This window comes from Ochotona curzoniae, unplaced genomic scaffold, assembly GCF_017591425.1.
Source record: "Ochotona curzoniae isolate NIBS_2020 unplaced genomic scaffold, NIBS_Ocur_1.0 scaffold_4701, whole genome shotgun sequence".
Classification (NCBI taxonomy): Eukaryota; Metazoa; Chordata; class Mammalia; order Lagomorpha; family Ochotonidae; genus Ochotona; species Ochotona curzoniae.
The window spans coordinates 19,896,720-19,916,592 of NW_024467122.1; the positions used below are offsets into that span (position 1 = coordinate 19,896,720).

At 45.3% G+C, this 19,873-nt stretch overlaps 1 protein-coding gene and 1 pseudogene across 3 annotated transcripts in view; one reads left to right on the plus strand and one right to left on the minus strand.

Moving 5' to 3' along the window:
* Positions 1-19,871, plus strand: part of PYGL (glycogen phosphorylase L) — a 30,471-nt gene extending 10,600 nt beyond the window's left edge. For all 3 annotated transcript variants that reach the window (XM_040970066.1, XM_040970067.1, XM_040970068.1), the window contains 16 exons: positions 5,169-5,300; positions 8,128-8,239; positions 8,348-8,430; positions 9,166-9,309; positions 9,518-9,610; positions 10,256-10,402; positions 10,701-10,864; positions 11,733-11,847; positions 13,512-13,613; positions 13,723-13,870; positions 13,971-14,029; positions 14,134-14,275; positions 15,865-16,072; positions 16,193-16,327; positions 16,774-16,840; positions 19,529-19,871. In XM_040970066.1, the coding sequence (XP_040826000.1) occupies positions 5,169-5,300; positions 8,128-8,239; positions 8,348-8,430; positions 9,166-9,309; positions 9,518-9,610; positions 10,256-10,402; positions 10,701-10,864; positions 11,733-11,847; positions 13,512-13,613; positions 13,723-13,870; positions 13,971-14,029; positions 14,134-14,275; positions 15,865-16,072; positions 16,193-16,327; positions 16,774-16,840; positions 19,529-19,705 (2,028 nt within the window). In that variant the 3' untranslated portion in view covers positions 19,706-19,871. The remainder of the gene's footprint in view (positions 1-5,168; positions 5,301-8,127; positions 8,240-8,347; positions 8,431-9,165; positions 9,310-9,517; positions 9,611-10,255; positions 10,403-10,700; positions 10,865-11,732; positions 11,848-13,511; positions 13,614-13,722; positions 13,871-13,970; positions 14,030-14,133; positions 14,276-15,864; positions 16,073-16,192; positions 16,328-16,773; positions 16,841-19,528) is intronic.
* Positions 1,117-1,213, minus strand: LOC121149566 (annotated as a pseudogene).
* Positions 19,872-19,873: the final 2 nt, after the last annotated feature.

The following is a 19,873-nucleotide window of genomic DNA, read 5'->3' on the forward strand; positions in this document are numbered from 1 at the left end:
GTTTCTGTCTCCTTATGTTGTCTGTACATGTGCATTATTGACTGAATTCATAGATGTCATTTCCAAAAAGCCCGGGCTCTCTGAGAGCCTCCTCTCCCGAGACTGAGTCCAACAGGGGAACACTCGGGGATGGTCACGAGGGACCCAGCTGGACTGAACATGAGGGGAAGGTTGGCTCACTGAGAAAAAGGGTGGACTCTGCTACTCTCTGTCCCTGCTGGTAGGATGTGGACACCCTCCAGGCCAAAGAAAGAAAGAACTAACAGATCTGGCATGACGATAGAATTAGAAAAGGTTAGAAGGACAATACTGGACTATATCATAAGAAAAGCTTGTGAATGTGGCTAAGTGCTATGTATGTTCCACTATCCCTAAAGAAACACATTGGAAAATAGCTGGGTACAGAAGCTAAGCTTGGATCCTAATTTCTAATTCAAGCTCTAATTTCAGCACAATGCCCTCAGAAAGCAGGTGTTTACTGTTAGATGATGGCCACCGACCGCCCGTCCGCTGGTGGAATAATATCGGCAAGTTGTTCAGAGTTGAGATGGAAGCTTTATTGGAAAATCTGCTCCTGGGCCCCCTTCGCGCAGAGGGGAAGGAAGAGGGAAGCCAAAAGGGCGTCTGAGATACGTGTGGAGGAGTTTTATACCCCTCTAGACACGTGGGAAGGCAAAGGGGCTGTCTGTGCCCCAACTATGCAAGGAATGTCCATTCAGGTGTGCCATTGGTCACCTGGAATCCCACCAGGTAGGTGACGTAACTGGCTCCTGTGGCCCCTCCTCCTGTTCCAGGCTGGAGCCTAGGAGATGTGGGGGCGGGGCAGACCAGACCCTAGTCTCCAGTGCCCTGGGCAACCATCAGTTACCTAGCTTCTCTTAGTTTCAGTTTTCCCATTGGAAAATTGAGGCACAAATTTTGCAGAATTATGATGACAGCATGTAAGATAACTAGAACACAAATGAGTGCTCAGTAACAAGGTTTACTTTACTTTGAAAAATCTGAGATAATCAAAGATATCAAAATATTTTATATGAAAGATTAATATAATCATTGCTACTCCTTAGTGACTTGTAATGAAATGGGAAGGTGTTTGTTTTCATTTTTTTTATTTTTAGAAATACAGAATATAAATTTGCATGTTATCCTTGCTCGGGGCCATGCTAATCTCCTCTGTGTCATTCCAATTTTAGTATATTTGCTGCCAAAACAAGCACATTTTTTAAAAGTAGGATATAGAATGATATGAATAGTGTATCTTTAACTACTCAAAGGTAGCCAAAGCAGAAAGAAAAAATACTGGAAAAAGCATGCCTCACATCTCTGAGCAATGAATTACTGCCCCCCATTTGCTCTTCTACCTGTCTTACATTATGTAAGAATGTGTTTCTAATCAGAAAAGGGAAAGACTTGGCCCCCATTGCAATCAAAACCATCCAGAATTCCAGACTGAGAGCCTGGCATAGCAACCGCAATGTCAGTAAGACTGACATTTTACCCAACCTGCCCAAGCAACCCTCAGGAGGTGTCCATCTCCAGCCTCTGGGGTGTCCTATGTGGTGGTACTTTCCGTACCTCAACAGGTAGAAGGATTTCATTTCTTATGATTTAACTACTAGTATATGGAAGATTTAAGAGAAACTCAGGAATCTCCAAAAACATTTTTTCTAAAGTATATCTTCTCCCTCCCAAATTTCACGAAGTCACTCTTTGTTAATTAACCCTAGTTTGGCTCCTGTTACATGGGCTTTGTTCCAAGAAAATGTCCTTTTATCTTCTATCTGACAAGGGAAATATGTATTTCCTGTGTAAATAGGGTTTGCTAATTCAAAGTATTCCAAAGGCAGCCTCATTAGCCATCACCCCTGTTTCATCATGACTTGAAATGGAATCAGCAGAACATAGAATTCTACTTCCTACCACAGTCACTTCAAATAATGGGGTTTTAAAGGGAAAACATATAATTCATACCACAAAAAGAAACCACTTCCATCAAACCAAAGGCACCTGCCATGAGGGAGGCAGGCAGTCTTTTCAGAGCATCGCCATGGCCTTCTCGGAAGTATCACTGCCTTACAGGGGCAGACACAGAGGAGGCTGGGAGGACTCCCCAAGCTAGGAAGATTTGTAAAACATGCGGAACTTGGAATTTTCGAGCATCTTCAAGGACGATTTACAGTCAGAAAATGTTGGCCATGAATCCCTCTAGGGAAAATTTTGCTAAAGTGGCTGAAACTATAGACTTCCCATGAAGTCTAAAGGGAGTCTTTGACACCTTCTCAGCCACAGTCCTTAGAGAAAAGATCTGGCTCCTGTGAGGCAAGTCTGCTGCTACTTCCTCAGCTGAATGCTTAGCAGTCACTCCATGGTTCTGGTTAGAAAGACGTTCCCTGTATGTGAATCAAATGGGGTCTTCCTGATGAACCCCTTTCTCTCTCTCTTTCTTTCTCTCTCTTTTAGAATGTGGACCAAGCCTGTCCTGTTAGTCACAACCAAGCAGCTCAGAGTAACTTTGCAAGCTTCTCATGCACACTGTTGAATTCTTGCTATTTCCCAGAAACATGTTAGATTATTTGCCATGTTTGTTGACTCTTCTGAGAGTTGTCACTGGTTCTTTATGTGCTCTGTCCCACGATTGAAAGGAAAAGTGCTTCCCGGGATTACCTTCTGCCAAAGCTCCCTGAGCTGACCCCTGCCCTCCTCCACCCCCACTTGGAAACCTACTGCATTGAGTAATTTCCCCAATCGCTGCCAACTGCAGTCTGCCATGCCCAGCCCAGCCCAGCCCAGCCCAGCTGGCATCATCATTCTAGAGAACCACATTTTCTGGGTCAGCCTTGTGTGGCTGCTGTGGCAAGAGGGCTTTCACGGGCCCCTGGGGTGCAAAGGGAAGCTTTCCTTCTACCCTGCCCCCCTCTTCAGGTGACTGCACATCTGGGGGTCACTGGCTCCTTAGGAATCTCAGGTTACGGGCCAACTTGTTACCTGACTGGAAGAAAGCCAGTAAAGGGCAGGTACAGCTGCACCCTGCAACTTCTGTGAATAGAATGGAGGCAAGGGCAGTCAGTCTTCTCTTTCTAACCCCATCTGCTCAGACTGGCTTGTGTTTACAAAGCAGAGCTGGTCCTTCATCTCTGTGAGCTCTTCATCCAAATCAGCCACATACAGATTAAAAATACTCAGGAAAATGTTGCTGCTGGGCTGCAGATATGCAGGCTTTGTTTTGGTCATTATTTCCTCAACAGTACAGCATAATCACAGTCACACAGTGCTTGCTTTGTACTGAGCATCTGAATTACTCTAGAAATGATTTAAAAAATACAGGAGAGGAGGCCTAGAGGTTGTATGCCTACACCATTTTGTGTAATACTTACATAATACTTGAACATCCGTGGGTTTGGGTATCTGAATGTGGACATGGAACCAATTCCCATAGACACTGGGGACTAACTATACTTGCTTTGCATTCTGACCTTAAAACAAGCCTTGTAAACCAGACAGGGTGGTGCACCAATTCTTTGGCTAATCAGCAAGGAATTGGAAGAACAGCAAACAAACAAGGTTTCCTACAGAACTCATGAACCCCATGAAATGAAAACCACCCATCACTAGGCAACGTCTTATGGCAATAAGAATAATCTGCTGACTTGTCCCCCTGCTACTTAACAGTGAATTGCTCCAAGAGCAGATGTAGCCTCTGACCTTCTTATGAATTGGGGAGTGTGCTGCCAAGGGGTGCTCCAGAACCTGCAACCTCTCTCATCAGATGATAAGTCATCCTTCCCTCCTGCACATGATTTTTGAGAGGAAGATGGTTGCTGCCGCCCCCTGCTCTTGTTTCTTGCGATGCCTTCAGGTGTTTTTTGCAATATCCCCTGAGCTGAAACAAGGCCAGAAGGCCTAGGTTCCTTCCTGTCCCCAGGAGTCTCTGTTCACAGTGGCGGGTATTTCTACACCCCCAGCCTACCCTTGCAGTCCAGCCTGCAGTCTTTTGTAAGGCCCCCTACCTTGCTCCTTTGCTAATCTCAGCAGTTATTTGCTCTAGGGTTTATCAACATGAGCTAGTGGACTTCTTTTCATCTGAAGCTTCAATTGCTTCCTTGTTAGAATTGTATTTCTTACTTCCTTTATGATGGGTGGCATGAGTTTATGCTTGGATTACAGGAGTAGTGATTGACTTTGTATGATCCTATGGCTCTTGGCTGCTTTATGTACTCTGGGGACACACAGCATCAGTAGTTCCCAGGAACTTGCTAGAATGCCACCTGGGGGCCTGGTTTTATGCTGCAGAGGGTTAAGCCACCATCTGTGACAACAGCATCCCATACAGGGGTTGACTTGAGTACTAGCTGTTCTACTTTCCCATCCGACTCCTGCCAGTGTGCCTGGAAAGGCAGCAGAAGATAACTCAAGTATGTGGGCCCTGCCACCCACATGGGAGATCCAGATGGAGTCCCAGCCTACTGGCTCAGTCCAGACTCTCACAACCATTTGGAGAGTGAACCATGAATGTAACATCTGTCTCTCCATCTTTCTGTCTATAATGTTGATTTTCAGATAAATGAATCTTAAAAAAAATAATAATGCTCACTTGAGACCTCTCCCTGGGCCTACTGAGAATCTGCATTTCAGCAAGCTGGGGTTTGCTGGTTCCCTCACGCCTCCTCCAACCTGGCCTGGTCTTTGTATCTTTGTCCTATTTTTGAGAGCAGCCCCCCCCCGCCCCCCCCCCCCGGCCTCTAATTCTCCTCACAACTGCAGCTCATTTGCCTGAGAATGTCATTTCCATGAGCCCTGCTCTCAGCCATTATTATTGCTGGTAGCAAATGTTAATGGGCAGCTTACTGGCTCTCTTGTTGGAAAGCAATGAGTGATGTTTGGATGAATGAATACATATGTCTCAGCTGCCATAACTGTTGACATTAATGTTTGTCTAATGTCTCAAAAGCAGTAACTGTTTTTTTTTTTTCCCTCTTGGTACTGTGCCTGAAGCAGGCATAAAACACAACTTGTGATCATGACTTGTCATAACTTTGAAGTAAAATCTTGTAGGGGTCAGCACCATGCATAGTGGGATAAGCCTCCGCCTGTGGCATTGGCATCTCATATGAATGTACTGTTCTTGTGATAGAACTGAAGGACTACAGTGGCATACCCTCTCTCTACAGGTAGAAGAGGCGGATGATTGGCTCAGGCACGGAAACCCTTGGGAGAAGGCCCGCCCTGAGTTCATGCTGCCTGTGCACTTCTATGGAAAAGTGGAGCACACCCCGACCGGGACCAAGTGGGTCGATACCCAGGTACTCAGATGTCCACCTTCTGTGCAGCACAGTCAGTGGAGGGTGTGTTTGCTGTGTGGCATTCAGAAAAATGAGGGTGTGATAATGAGTAGAGTGTGTTGAGTAATAGAATACGTTTTTAGAAATGAACCTGTTCTTTTTTTCTCTGCACTCTACTCCTTTAAGAAAAAAAGGAGCTGAGGCCAAGAGAGAAGTGACTTCCTCTAGGTCAGGTGACTTAGCCAAGATCATTTTACAATCAGCTGCATCAAAGCTTAATCAGTTCTGTAACAGTGTGCTTAGCTCTCTACTTTTATAAAATGTTGTTAGTACTAAACCTGAATAAATCTAGATATCATTCATACCCCAATTGCCATATACATGCACACACATACACACATACACTTCTTAGAGATAAATGGTTTAATGTACACATATTATTTTCACAATGTATCTAGAAATACAGTTGACAAGAGTGAATATTTCTTTGTCCATGGTGGCAAGGATAAGCGGCAGAGGTAACACACAAGAGCTGCCCCAAGCCATGCAGGGCACTGTGAACTGCAGCCATCACCTGAGTCAGTCCCAAGTGTGCAGCTGCCAGGGGTCCATGAGCAAGAGGCCAGAAAGACTGTTACATGCATGCCATGGCTTTCAGTCAGTGGAGCCATTCATTTCATTCTTGTATCATTTCACTTTTGGAGAAGCAGACAGCAGAGAAAATTAGAAGGGCAGGTGATCAAGTAGGGGGAGGCTGTGGGTAAAGTAAAAGACACTTTTGTTAAGAGTTTGAGGAGATTGGAAGAGTCCATGATGCAATGCAGGCGTGCCCCTTGTGAAAGTAGGCAAGGAGGGGAGGCAGGCAGGTGCTCCTGGGAGCCCCAGGCAGCAGGCAGCTCTGAGCAGATGGCTGGGCTGGTGCAGCCTGGGCTCAAAGGCTTTTCCTTGGAGGAGTCACAGTTGGAGTACTGTGGCCTGGCTGGAGCTTCGCAGAGATCTCAGCCCCACTTAAACTTGGAGAGGTCAGTTCTGCCTGGAGTCGTGTACATGTCAGGCTGCCACAGTCACACCTCAAGGGTTCCAGTGTGAACCCAGACCCAGTCGCCTTTGCAAATGATCCTTTTTGTGTGATCATGTCTCATTTGACATGGTATTTCTTAGTGAAATATAATCACATGAGGGTGATCAATTACCCCGAGGTCACAGTGATCATGAAAACATGACTGGAACATGATTGGTACGGACCATCATGTATCATTCATTTTTGGTGCACTGTTTTGGTTTTAATCCTGCCACTGATGGTGACCTTGATCAAGTTACTTCTCTCTCAGCCCCAGCATGTCATATGCACAATGAAGGGATTGCTCTGAATGATATCTGGCACCTCCAGTTTGGTTATTCTGTCCTCCTCTCTTGCATCTTTATGGTAATGAGACAAGAAATGGAAATGGACCGTTTCTCACATTAGTCTTCAGTGCATTCTGAAGCATCCTCCCCCTTTGTCGTCATCATCTTCTTCTTCTCCTTCAAGATTTCTTTACTTTTATTGGAAAGGCAGATTTACAGAGAGAAGGAGAGAGAAAAACCTTTCATATACTGTTCACTCCCCAAATGGCCACAGTGGCCAGAGCTGAGCCAGTCAAGCAAGGAGACTCTCCTGGGTCTCTCACATGGGTACATGGACCGTCTTCTATTACTTTCCCAGTCCACAAACAGGGAGCTGGATGAGTAGTGAAGCCAGGGCACAAACTGGTACCCATGTGGGATCCTGGCGCTTTCAATCCACAACACAAATCTGAAGATTTAGCCACTGAGCCATCACACCAGCCCCCACCCTTCATCTTCTTGTTCTGTAATTCAGTTACCAACTCAAAAACTGAGCTAGATTTTCCAACACTCATATCATAGCCCCAGCTCAGATCATTGTCAGCTGATTTGGCAGATCACTGTAGGAACTACTGAAATAACTCTTGATCCAGCCACAGATATCTAGGCTAGCATTTTCAATATTCACATGACACATTCTGTCCTCTAACATTCCATTTCTGCTGGTTTTTTCACCATATTTTAAAATCATATTATTGATGAACATATGAAAAGCTTAGCCTAATTGTTTTTGAACTCTTGGTTGGACAGTACAGGTTTTCATTTGTAAATCTGTTTTAGATTTACTTATTTGAAAGGTAGAGTGTTAGGGGAGGGAGAGAGATATAGAAAGATAAAAATAGAGAGATCTTCCACCCACTAGTTCACTCCCCAAATGACCACAATGACCAGAGCTGGGCCAGGATGATGTCAGGAGACTGGAACTCCATGCACGTGTCTTACATGATTAGCAGAGATCCATCTTCCACTGAATTCCCAGGCTCGTTAGCAGGAAGCTGGATCCTAGCAGTGGGATTCCAGCATTCGCCAACAGTGGCTCAACCTACTATGTCACAATGTCAGCACCCATTTGTGTTTTCTTCACACTATGTTTCTTTACTATGTTTTTATTATTAGAGATATTGCTTGATCTGAAACAAGAAAGATAAACATTCTCTAAAAGTAACACCATAGCATCTTATTCTGCTGTGTGTCTGAGGGACACATGAGAGGTCAACATACAAGTGCTGTGGAGGACCTTCAAGCTGGGTGGTGTGAACATCAGGTGCCTCAGTTGAAGAAGGAACTACATGAGCTCTTACAGCACCTCTGGCCCTGGGTCCCTCTTCTTGGTTTATACTCACACAATTTGAGTTGCTGGTGGAGCCAGGGACAACATTGTGCTTCAGTCTCCATGCCTGTCATTAAACCTGCGTCTTCACACCTGGAAAACAGTGACCAGCAGCTTTGTTTAATCCCACAGGTAGTCCTGGCTCTGCCTTATGACACCCCCGTGCCTGGTTATATGAACAACACCGTCAACACCATGCGCCTGTGGTCTGCTCGAGCGCCCAATGACTTTAACCTCAGAGACTGTGAGTACAGCATGGACTCTGGTTTCTTTGTGAGTGTATTGCATCTTTTTGTTCTCTAGAGTCACACTAAACTTGACTTGTCTCTTGTTCTTCTGGAATTCCCCTAAGTTAATGTTGGAGACTACATTCAGGCAGTGCTGGACCGAAACCTAGCAGAAAACATCTCCCGTGTCCTCTATCCCAATGATAATGTGAGTAATGAGCTTGCTATTGCAACAGAAGCTGCTGTTTCACAGCACCCACTCAGTATCCCTGTGCAACCCACACTTCACATTGAGAGGTTTTATTTGCATGCAGAATAAAAAATGAAAAAAAAATTTATTTCCATGTCTCTTCCTGTTACCTACAGCCCACCGCCCCCATCCCAGCCAAGCAAGGAACACAGGCTTGTCTAATTCATGAATTCAAAATAGACATCTTGTGCATGGTCAGTGACCTAGCTGCCAATTGGGCAGTTCTGCAGGTGAACTGCAGAACAAACCTGGCCTGGAAAGGATGAGATGAATCACTGGGGAGGCACTACTTCCCCACCAGACAGAAATCTCCTCCCCAGGTCACAAGTCCCTGCACACCTCCTGCCCTGCCTCCTTCCCCAGGCCTGGGCTCTTCATGGTTCTGAGTTGGCCACTTCTGGCATGGGTCCTACCCTGTCCTGGCTAACTCAGGCATTTGGGAAGGGAACCAGAAGGGAGAAGCTTACTGTCTCTGTCTCTGATTCTCTGGCTTTTAAATAAAAAATGCAAAAGTGCCTTTGCCATCACTTTAATGACATTTAGCAAAGGGTAAAGGCTCCAGCTTTGGCCTTGAAGCTATTTTACCCCTCGTGCAGTGGGCTTCCTGCCTAACATGGCCAGCGCAGACAACATGGATCACATTTTGCCTGCCCCTGTGCATCAGCTGTGTTCATGTGTCTTTCTGGCCTGAAGTTTTTTGAAGGAAAGGAGCTCCGGTTAAAGCAGGAGTACTTTGTGGTGGCTGCCACCCTGCAGGATGTCATCCGGCGTTTTAAAGCCTCCAAGCCTGGCTCCTCCAGCAGTGCGGGAACCATGTTTGATGCCTTCCCCGAGCAGGCAAGTATGGGAGAGAATGAAAGTCAGGTCAGACGCACACCCCTCTGGCTCAGCACTAACCATATTGAGAGTACATGGTGGGGTTGTGTGTTTTGTACCTGGGGTGGGGGCGGTTAGAAGGGCGTCTTGCTGGTTGCTTCTCCAGGCGTGGATGAGGACACGCAAGCTTGACCCTGGCCTTGGCTCTGTGCTGTCTCCCCTCCACCAGGTAGCCATTCAGTTGAATGACACTCACCCTGCACTTGCCATCCCTGAGCTCATGAGGATTTTAGTGGATATTGAAAAGCTGCCCTGGGCCAAGGTCTGGATGGTTTTGACTTCTTTTTTTATTTTCATGCACCAGAATATCTGTACCCAAAAGATTTTGCAAGAAGCTCCTTTTTCAATTTTTACAAATAAGTTACTGTTGCTAACTTACATCATGTGGATGTCTGTTTTGCCCTGATGTTGACATTTCACTTTCCTATGTGCTTTCCAGAAAGACAGCCAGTAAAAAAAAAAATAACTAAATATATTCGTGGCAGGAAACAGAGCAATAGCTTCATTGAGATTGTGTTTGTCTTGTGTGTAAAACAATTTGAAATTAGACTCTCTAACCTCCAAAGACAGCTAATTGGCGATGGCTGACCTAGTTTTGGAAATTAACATTTTAAACATACTTTGAATCCACTGGGAGTATTTCAAAGGTTTTAAATCCTAAATCTGTGTATAAAAAGAGACATGAAAAGATGCAAGATTTATCTGAATGTTTACTTGATTTTTATCAGTCATGTGAATAGCTGTTTTTCCTCCTGCTGCCCTAGACATGCTTCTGTTATCTGGGAGAGCCTAGTGCAGTAGGGTGTCTGACAGTTACAGACAGGCTGGTGCTGAGGAAATGCTGGGAAAGAGTGCAGGGGATTGTTCATCTGCAGAGGACAGCACTGGTGCCCTCTCCTTCCCGCAGGCCTGGGACATTACCCGGAAGACATTCGCCTACACCAACCACACTGTGCTCCCGGAAGCCCTGGAGCGCTGGCCAGTGGAGTTGGTGGACAAGCTGCTGCCCCGTCACTTGCAGATCATTTATGAGATCAACCAGAAGCACTTGGATGTGAGTCATTTTGAGACTCACATTTGTGAGTCTTTATGCAATAAGGATGGCCACAGCATCCACAGTAGTCATTGGACATACCGAACATGCGCAAGCGCAAGGGGACTCCATTCGGGGTCCCTTCCTAATGGGGCTAGAATGCAGCAAGGACACTACCCTAGGACTGTCTTAGTGTCTCGACTCCTTTCTGTGATAGAGTCAAGCTTCAGATCTACTCTGCTCAGGTACAAGCATAGCATCCCCTAATTTTGCTCTAAACCTGAGTGACCAGCAAGGTCTTTTCCCTCCCTTTGGCTAGAGAATTGTGGCCTTGTTTCCTAAAGATGTCGACCGCCTGCGAAGGATGTCTCTGATTGAAGAGGAAGGAGGCAAAAGAATCAACATGGCACATCTCTGCATCGTGGGCTCCCATGCTGTGAACGGGGTGGCTAAAATCCACTCGGACATCATCAAGACCCAAGTGTGAGCCTACACTCAAGTGGCGGTGGGTGGGTGGGTGTGGCGCTGCCCTGTCCGTGAACTCACTGCCGCCACCTGCAGGCTTGCACTGAAGGATGAGGGAAGGTTCTGTTACCATGCTCTAGGCAGGGACAGCTGTTTATCACATTAAAATGCCACGTGGGACTCCTGTCGCCCATTTATCAGTGCCTCCTTTCTAGTTGTGGGTCTGTTCTCCATGACAGCTTCCAGTTATTGCACAGCTAAGGAGGCAGTAGGTCATGGCCAACAGATCATGGGTTCCTGCCACCCACATGAGAGACCTGGGTTTAGTTTCCTGGCTCCTGGTTCCTGGCCCAGTGACACGCTACCGAGGGCATTTGAAGAGTGGACCAGTAGATGAGCGCTGTCTGTTTCCATCATTTTGCCTGTCACATAAATAACTTTTTTCATGCTGTGTATAAAGGGTCCTTTTGCTAAGTAAAATTCCTTCTCTGAACAATCCAAATTAGACTTAAGATCTCAAAATTCCTGTTGTGCTGGAAACTGGTATAGTTCTAAATGCCTGAAAGTCAAGCGGAAAGGAGCAGATTTGGAACTTTTTAAATTATTTTTAAGACATTTTTGTTGATTCAAAAGGCAAATTGACTCGAGAGAAGGAGGGAGAGATCATCCATTTGGTGATGGTTCAACCCCTCAGTGCTCACAGCAGCTCAAACTGGGCCAGGCAGGGACCGAGTCCTCCAGCTTCATCCACTGCCTCCCAAAGAGTATGAGCAGGAAGCTTGGTAAAAAGCAGAGCAGCCAGGACTTTAGCCAGCACTCTGAGGTGGGATGTCAATGTCACAAACAAGCTTAATCCACTGCACTGAAATGTCTCTTCCCTTTCCAGTTTCAAGGACTTCAGTGAGCTTGAGCCTGACAAGTTCCAGAATAAAACCAATGGGATCACTCCGAGGCGCTGGCTCTTGCTGTGCAACCCGGGGCTTGCAGAGCTCATAGCAGAGGTAACTGGGGCATGCCAGGTACAGGGAAGCTCCTCACTGAAAAGCTGGAGGGGCGTGAAGTGCCCTGAAAATGCATGAGTCGCATCTGTAGTTGCATGGGCACCATACTGAGTTTAATTCCCTGCTGAAATTCTTAACTTTTCAGTTAGCAGCCCTGCAAATTATACAGCTGGTCTTGGCTAACAGTATTCACACAATGCATGTACTGAAGATAGTATCCCTATTTAGAAAAAGAAGAAAACATAACATTGAAATAAAATCTTACTTCATAGACATTCTTTTAAGTAGATTTCACCTCTCAAACTTTGATATTGTGAAATTGTGTATGAAAAACTAGCAAAAGATTTCCTCCAACAGAATTCCTAACCTCTTCTGTGAGTGAAACTATTTCATATATTGCATAATATATGGAACTTGACAAAGTTCCAAGAAAAATGGAATTGAAAGACGTGATTGCATAAATTTTGAAATCCATGCTTATGAGAGATTGTCAAAGGGTTCACATAAAGTGCAAGTTATGAAAAGTTGTGCATGATTCTATTTTTTTGCACCAAAGGAAACTAATCTTAAAAAAAAAACTTTTTATTTATTTGAGGATCAGAGAGAGAGAGATTTCCCCATCCACTGGTACAGTCCCCAAATACCCACAGTGGCTCAGGCCAGGACTCAAAGCTGGGAACACAGGGGCAAGCATTGTGGCACAGTAGGTAAAGCCAAAACCAATTCCACATATGAGTGCCAGATCAAGTCCCAGTAGCTTCCTTTCCTGTGCAGCTCCCTGCTAATGTACCTGGGAAAGCATGGTAGCTTTCGCAAAGACTGGCCCAAGTGTTTGGGCTCTTGCACACACATGGGAGACACAAAAGAAGCTCCTGGTGCCCAGATTCAGTCTAGCCCATCCCCACCCATCCTGGCCATCTGGGAAATGAACTAGCAGGTGGAAGAGTTCTCTGTGTCTTCCCCCTGCCCTCATAACTCTGCTTTTCAAGTAAAATATTTTTTTAAAAAGCTGTGAACCTATTGCTCAATAGAGATTTTCTGCATTGTGTGACAGGAACCTATCACTTTTACTTTCATACCTGCTTCTCAGGGTCAACATTAACAGAAATTTGGAATCTAAAGGGGAGGTAGGACTCATGCCCAGGCATGAAGATAAGGCATATGGAAATCTTTTTTTAAAGTTTTTTTTTTTTAATTTGAAATAGTTACAGAGAAATAGAGGGAGAGAGACAAAATACAGACACAATGAGAGATCTTCCCTACATTGACTCACTCCCCAAATAGCCACAAAGGCTAGGTGTTTCACCTGAGTCTCCCACATGGATGGCAGAGGTTGACACTTCTTGGGTCCTCTTCCACTGCTTTCCTAGGCACATTAGCAGTGAGCTGTAACTGAAGCACAGCATCTAGGACTAGAACTGGCACCCGTAAAGGATGCCAACATCTCAGGCAGCAGCTCAATGTGCTGCACTGCAAATGGACCTGGGCATCTTAACTGCTACACCAAATGCCCATCCCAAACTCGTCTTTTAATTCAATTTTTCGTGAACTTTTTGAAGTACCCTGGTCCTGTTGTAGGTGAGTGAGGACCACTCACTAGATAGAGACATTTGGACCTGGTACCCATGCCTGAGTTAAAGTCACCTCTTCCTTGACATGGAAAGAAAATTGGGGAGGACTACGTGAAAGACTTGAGCCAGCTGACGAAGCTGCACAGCTTCCTGGGTGACGACGTGTTCCTCCGAGAAATTGCCAACGTGAAGCAGGTGAGGCTTCGGGTGCTGTTTTGAGGGTTCATGCTCCAGCTGTGATTAAAAATGACCACCCAAGGCCTCAAGATCAATAGGCCTCTGATACGATGCCATGTCTCAACAGGAGAATAAGATGAAGTTTTCCCAGTTCTTAGAAAAGGAGTATAAAGTCAAGATCAACCCCTCTTCCATGTTTGATGTCCATGTGAAGAGGATCCACGAGTACAAGCGGCAGCTCCTGAACTGCCTACACGTGATCACCATGTACAACCGTGAGTCAGTGTGCCCCATTGCTGACCAACCCCTTGGAGGTGGCACCACCCAGGCTGCCAACGTTGTCTTCCGTCCCATCCACTTCTCCATCTCTTTCAGGTATTAAGAAAGACCCTAAGAAGTTGTTTGTGCCAAGGACGGTAATAATTGGTGGCAAAGTAAGTCGGTTCTATTCCAAGGGACCAGCTGAGTCTGATCGCTTGTCACTGCTCTCTCCACTTCATTGTGGCTGCCTTCTGTCTTTTTTGATGCTTTCCCCAAGGCTGCTCCAGGATATCACATGGCCAAAATGATCATAAAGCTGATTACATCAGTGGCTCAAGTGGTGAACAATGACCCTGTGGTTGGAAGCAAGTTGAAAGTTGTCTTCTTGGAGAACTACAGAGTGTCGCTTGCAGAAAAAGGTACTGCCCTCGCTGTGGAGTGTGCAGCTGTTGGGGAATATTCTAGAGGCTGTGTACTCTGGAAATTGGGGGTGGCTGACCTCACAGAGTTAGTCATCTTGAAGAGAAGACATCATTCTTGAGTAGAAGAAGGGCCTAAAGTTGGAGATTTGCAGGTGACCCAATAGACAATGAGGTTGAGGTCTCCAGTGTCACGTCACGTTGTTACACTTACTTTATAAGTACATAATGTGTAAACACAGGCATGCATTGTGTGCTTTGCTCCTGCCAGGGAGAACTGGGTGCTGGGGTAGCGTGCCCAAAGTTTGGGCCTGGTATAAATGATGCTCCACAAAAGGGAGGAAAAATCTCCATTTTGCAGTCTTGCTGTACAGGGGAACTCCAATTCCCATCTCCCCAGCTGGTCCCCTGACTGACATGGTAAACAAGGCCATGTCTGCAGCATCAGGGAATGAGGGCAGACATCAGGAGGCTTGGCTGTATCTCAGACAAGCGTTTTCAGATGTAGCCAGGCTGGCAAGAAGCCATGCTGGGAACCTCTAATGGCGTGTATCACATGCTGGCAAAGCACCAGCCACCTGCCAACAGTGTCTTCATCTATGTTCTAGGCTACAACCACAGGGAGTCTCCCTTTTAGCAGAGCTTTTGAGTCCCCTAGCATGACTGTTTAAGGAATGTGTGCACAAGGACAAAAGAGTCAGGCTGCTAGGAATGCTGACGAAGAGAAATCTAATCCACATACTCTCAAGAGTAAAGCTAAGGAGTAGTCCTGGCCCTTCAGTCAAGGGAGGGCTGGGAGCAGGAATTGGGCTACTTTCTGTGTAAATACAGCTGTAAGATCAAGGGCTTGATGTCCAGCCCCAGGCAGATCTCACTGGAGGGCTTCTCCACAGAGGAAGTGGGAAGGAGGTGAGACCTGGAGAGACCCCCATCTTCTCAGGCTTCAAAAGGTGACTTAGGAGATGCTCTAGGACTTGAAGACCAAGACAGTGCAGTATGAAGTAAGAGAAATCAAAATAAATCTAACAAAAACTGGAAAGAGGAAAGGGAAATGAAGGGAGAAATGTAATGCAACAGTCACAGCACAGAGTTGATGAATACTCTGAAGTTTATAAACCAGGAAAATGCAGTATAAGCCTGGAGCTGTGCGGCACATCTAAAGATGGGAAGAAGAGATTGCCTGTGAATGACAAAGATTCATCCTGTGTCACCTGAGTCTTTATCTTGGAGTGCAGGTATTATTTTAATGACCAAAACAGGTCAAGATTCAGTTAGAACTCTCATATTTTTTATGGAAATGGCTGCATTCAAGTCCTTGCCCCTCTGCTGCTCTACCCTTTGTCTGCTAATGCAGAGCTGGGAAGCTGTGATGACGATTCAAGTAATTGGGTTCTAGCTACCCACATAGAAGACCTGGATTGAGTTGCCTGGCTTTGCCCCTAGCTCAGTTCTTGCCATTGCAGGCATTTGGGGAGTGAACCAGCTGGTAGGAACTCTGCGTCTCTCTCTGTTTCTCTGCCTCTCTGCCTCTTTTGAGAGACAACATCTAGAGAGACAGAATGATTCATCTCAGTGTACCTTTCTTGTAGTCATTCCAGCCACAGATCTGTCAGAGCAGATATCCACCGCAGGCACCGAAGCCTCAGGAACAGGAAATATGAAGTTTATGCTGAATGGGGCCTTGACCATCGGGACCATGGATGGAGCCAACGTGGAAATGGCAGAGGAAGCTGGAGAAGAGAACCTGTTCATCTTTGGCATGAGAGTAGATGATGTGGCTGCTTTGGACAAAAAAGGGTAAGAGAACAGCTACTAGTGTTTCTGATTGTGTTTTCCCCAGTGAATGCAGCGTAGAGAACTCTGCTGATCACACTAACAGTGCCGCTCTGCTATCTCCCACCCATCCCCACCTTGCAGGTATGAGGCAAAAAAATACTACGAGGCCCTTCCAGAGCTGAAGCTGGTCATTGACCAAATTGACAATGGCTTCTTTTCCCCTAAGCAGCCGGACCTCTTCAAAGACATCGTGAACATGCTGTTTTATCATGACAGGTAAGTTCTCGCAAGAAGATGGTGCTATTCAAGCCGCAAGAAAGGGGGGCACAAGAACATCTTAAATTGGCTACATTCCACTCATGTAGACTAGCATAAATGGAAGATCTGATCATCCAGCCTAGGCTGGAAAAAAAAAGCCCAAAGCAGCTTCTATGACAATGCTGGGGAGTCTTTAGACTGAGACCCACACATTTGGTATGTGTTTTTTTCCACTGGTATAACCACCTTCATGCACACCCAGAGGATGACTTTCTTATCTGTAGGAAGAGCCCTGAAAAGCTTGAGTTTGGTTCAAATTCTAGTCCAGAGAAATATGAGTTCTATAAATCAGCCACACCTGGCTCTGAGCAGAAGGGAATTTTCAATGGAATCTTAGCACGCATCTAATAATTAATCTTTTTTTGTTTGTTTTTTCTTTCCAATCATAAAAAAATTCACAACAGATTTAAAGTCTTTGCAGATTATGAAGCCTACGTCAAGTGTCAAGAGAAAGTCAGTGAGCTGTACCTGGTAAGTTGCTCGGATCATTAAAGGAAGCCAGTAGAAATTTTATTTCTTTTTATTTGATCTAAAGAGCAGGGACCTGTTTTGTTTTGTTTTGTTATTTCTTTAATAAAAGTGAGGAAATTGTCAAGGTTCTAATCAAAATGTGGTCTTTCCCGAGTTCAGGCAGAGGTTGCGATTTGAGATTTCATTAGCAGTTATGAATTGTGTAATAGTCAAATAATAATCACAGATAATTTGGTATTTATTGGGCACCTGCCATTGGTAAGCAGGCCTGTCCAGGGTGGTAAGGATCTCCTGCCTCTGGAAGGTGCCAAGACCACAACATGAACAGATTCAAGGTGCCTCCCCTCAATCAGCCTGTTAAGACTGCCTCTTCAAAGAGCAGAGGAGCACCCCAGAGTCACAGGGCAGCTCTCAGTGCAGATGCCAGGCCCCCAGGATTCTCAGCCAGCAGCAGGTGTACTCCACATGAGTACTGAAAGAGCCCAGATGACACTATGGCTGAGCTTTATCGGCCTTCAGGCTGACCATTTACTCTTTGAAAATCACACAGTAGGTAGCCCTCCTGGGCTACTCATGGAGTGGGGGCTGTCTAAAAAGAAATAAACTTGCACAAGAGAACAAATGTCATATTTGGATGTTTAACAGGAATAAAGACACTGCTAGAAAAACAAAGGACTGGAGCCAGCTGTGTAAGCCTCCTCACACAGCCACCCTCCCACATCAGCCCCATAGGTGGGTCTGGTGAGTGTGTGCAAAGGTTCATGGCCTGTGACAGAAGAGAGTGACTCTCAACTGTGCCTAAGGGACAGATTCAGAAGCTTCCCAGAATAGGGACAGATCACTGACATTTCTATTTATTTTTCCTAAGGCAGGTGACTGGGTAGTTCTTACAGTCATCCCAGTGTCCTATGAGGGGTATAAAATAGGATCATTACAGACCTATATTAAGGGCTGGCACTGTAAAACAGCAGGTTAAACCTCTGATTACAACACCGATATCCCATAATAGAGCACTGGTTCAATAGTAACAGCTACTCCACTTTTGATCCAGCTCCCTACGAAGGCAGCAGATGGTGGTCCCAGTGCATGGGCCCCTGCCACCCATGTGGGAGATCTGGATGGAGTCCTAGGTTTCTGGTGTCAGCCTTGCCAAGCTCCAGCTGTTAATGGCCATTTGGGAAATAAATCAATGAAGGGAAAAATCTCTCTGTCTTTCTGCTTCTAATTCTTTGCCACTCTGCTTTCCAAATAAAACAAATCCATCTTTAAAAGAAAAAAAAAAAAAGACCTCTGCTGACTCACAAGGCTACTGGTACACTCATATCTAGTCACACAGACCCAAGGAAGCTCATGTGGATAGCTCTGAAGAAGCAAGGCATTACTGGAGCATGGGCCAAGCAGCTCACTGCATGTTTTCTGAACCCTGGAGAGAGCAGCCAGAAAGAGGAAAGAGAATGGCGAGACATAAAAGTCACCACAAGAAAGGAAAACAGATCAGAAAAGAATATGAACAAGGGGAAGGAAGAATGTCAGGTTGACACAGTGGATCTCCTCTGTTGAAATGATGGCCCAACCCAAAGGAAGTCCATCTAGAAACCCAGAATTTTATTCGGTTTTTCTTGTTCATTAGTGCCCATTACAGTCTTCTAAACAATAATTGTATTGTTGAGGCTTAATGAACCTGACCCACATGACTAGGAAGTTTACTCATTATCCACTTCAACAGCTAAAGAAAAAGGAAAGAGGACATGCTTGTTCCCATCTCATTAAGGGATGTGCCAACTCTGCATGAACTAATGGCAAGATTGTTCTGCAGTAACTTGAAGAAGCAGGACGCTTTTAGTATTTTCAATGCTTATAGTGCTTGGCTAATGGCTTTGAGTGATGCCCCTCTCATTCTCAACAAACTTTTAAAGTTCTTTAAAAATCATGAGACTACAACATTTTTTCTTGTATTCTTTTATATAAAATGATGAAATTTTTGATAAGATCATTTCCTTCAAGGATAAAAGCCTTCACTGACCCTGTTCTGAGGTCCCAGGGGAGAATTTGAGGTTCAGTGTGAACCTGTTGGTGTGTGTACTTTCAGAAAGAACGAGAACGGCTGAGTAGCCCATCAGCCTCTCATCTCACTGTCTGCCTACATTGTAGCTCAGATGGCACAGCAGTGGTTTTCAAGCTTTATGACCCACAGGTTAAATCTCTTGATGAGATACCCTGCAGACAACAAATATGAGTTTCCTTCTTCCTCTTGGAGCAAGGGTTGAGAATGTGTTTTCTGCCAAGAGCTATTGAGTATGTATGGGTTATTCACTTTTATCAACTTAAAATTCAGCCTGCTCTATGTTTGTCAAATTTCAAGTCCCATCTGCGGTTGCCTTGGCAGGGCCAGACCAGATGATTTCATGGGCTTTATACAGCCTGTAGCTGGAAGTTCCCCAGCCCTGGTTTAAAGGGCGCTTCCTTCATTCTTAATAATGGGAGAGACAGCTGGAATGACCGATTGAAGAACTCACATCCCTGGTTTCTTTTTTAATGGAAAATATTTTTTTTTACTCCTAAGAGGTGTGTATTACAATTGCAGGGTGCATGTGCTCACACCTCGCTCTGGGCGGCTTCTACCACCTCCATAGGAAGCATGCTTGACCATGCACAGCCTCATGTCTTGCTTCCATTTTTTATCTACAGAATCCCAAGGCCTGGAACACCATGGTACTCAGAAACATAGCTGCCTCGGGGAAATTCTCCAGCGACCGAACAATTAAAGAATATGCCAGGGACATCTGGAACATGGAACCTTCAGATCTCAAGATTTCCCTATCTCATGAAGCTAGCAATGGTGTGAACAAAGCTGATGGAAAATGACTTGTAAAAGGCCTTTGGGAAAAGTAACTTCTTACTGAACTCGAACATTTTTATGACATTTATTGATTTTGTTTTCCTTTATTAGCTAAATGATCTGGTTAGGTATCTCCGGGAAGGGGAAGAACAGAGGATTAGGGTTAATAATAAAGTGTCCATTTCCAAGGGCTA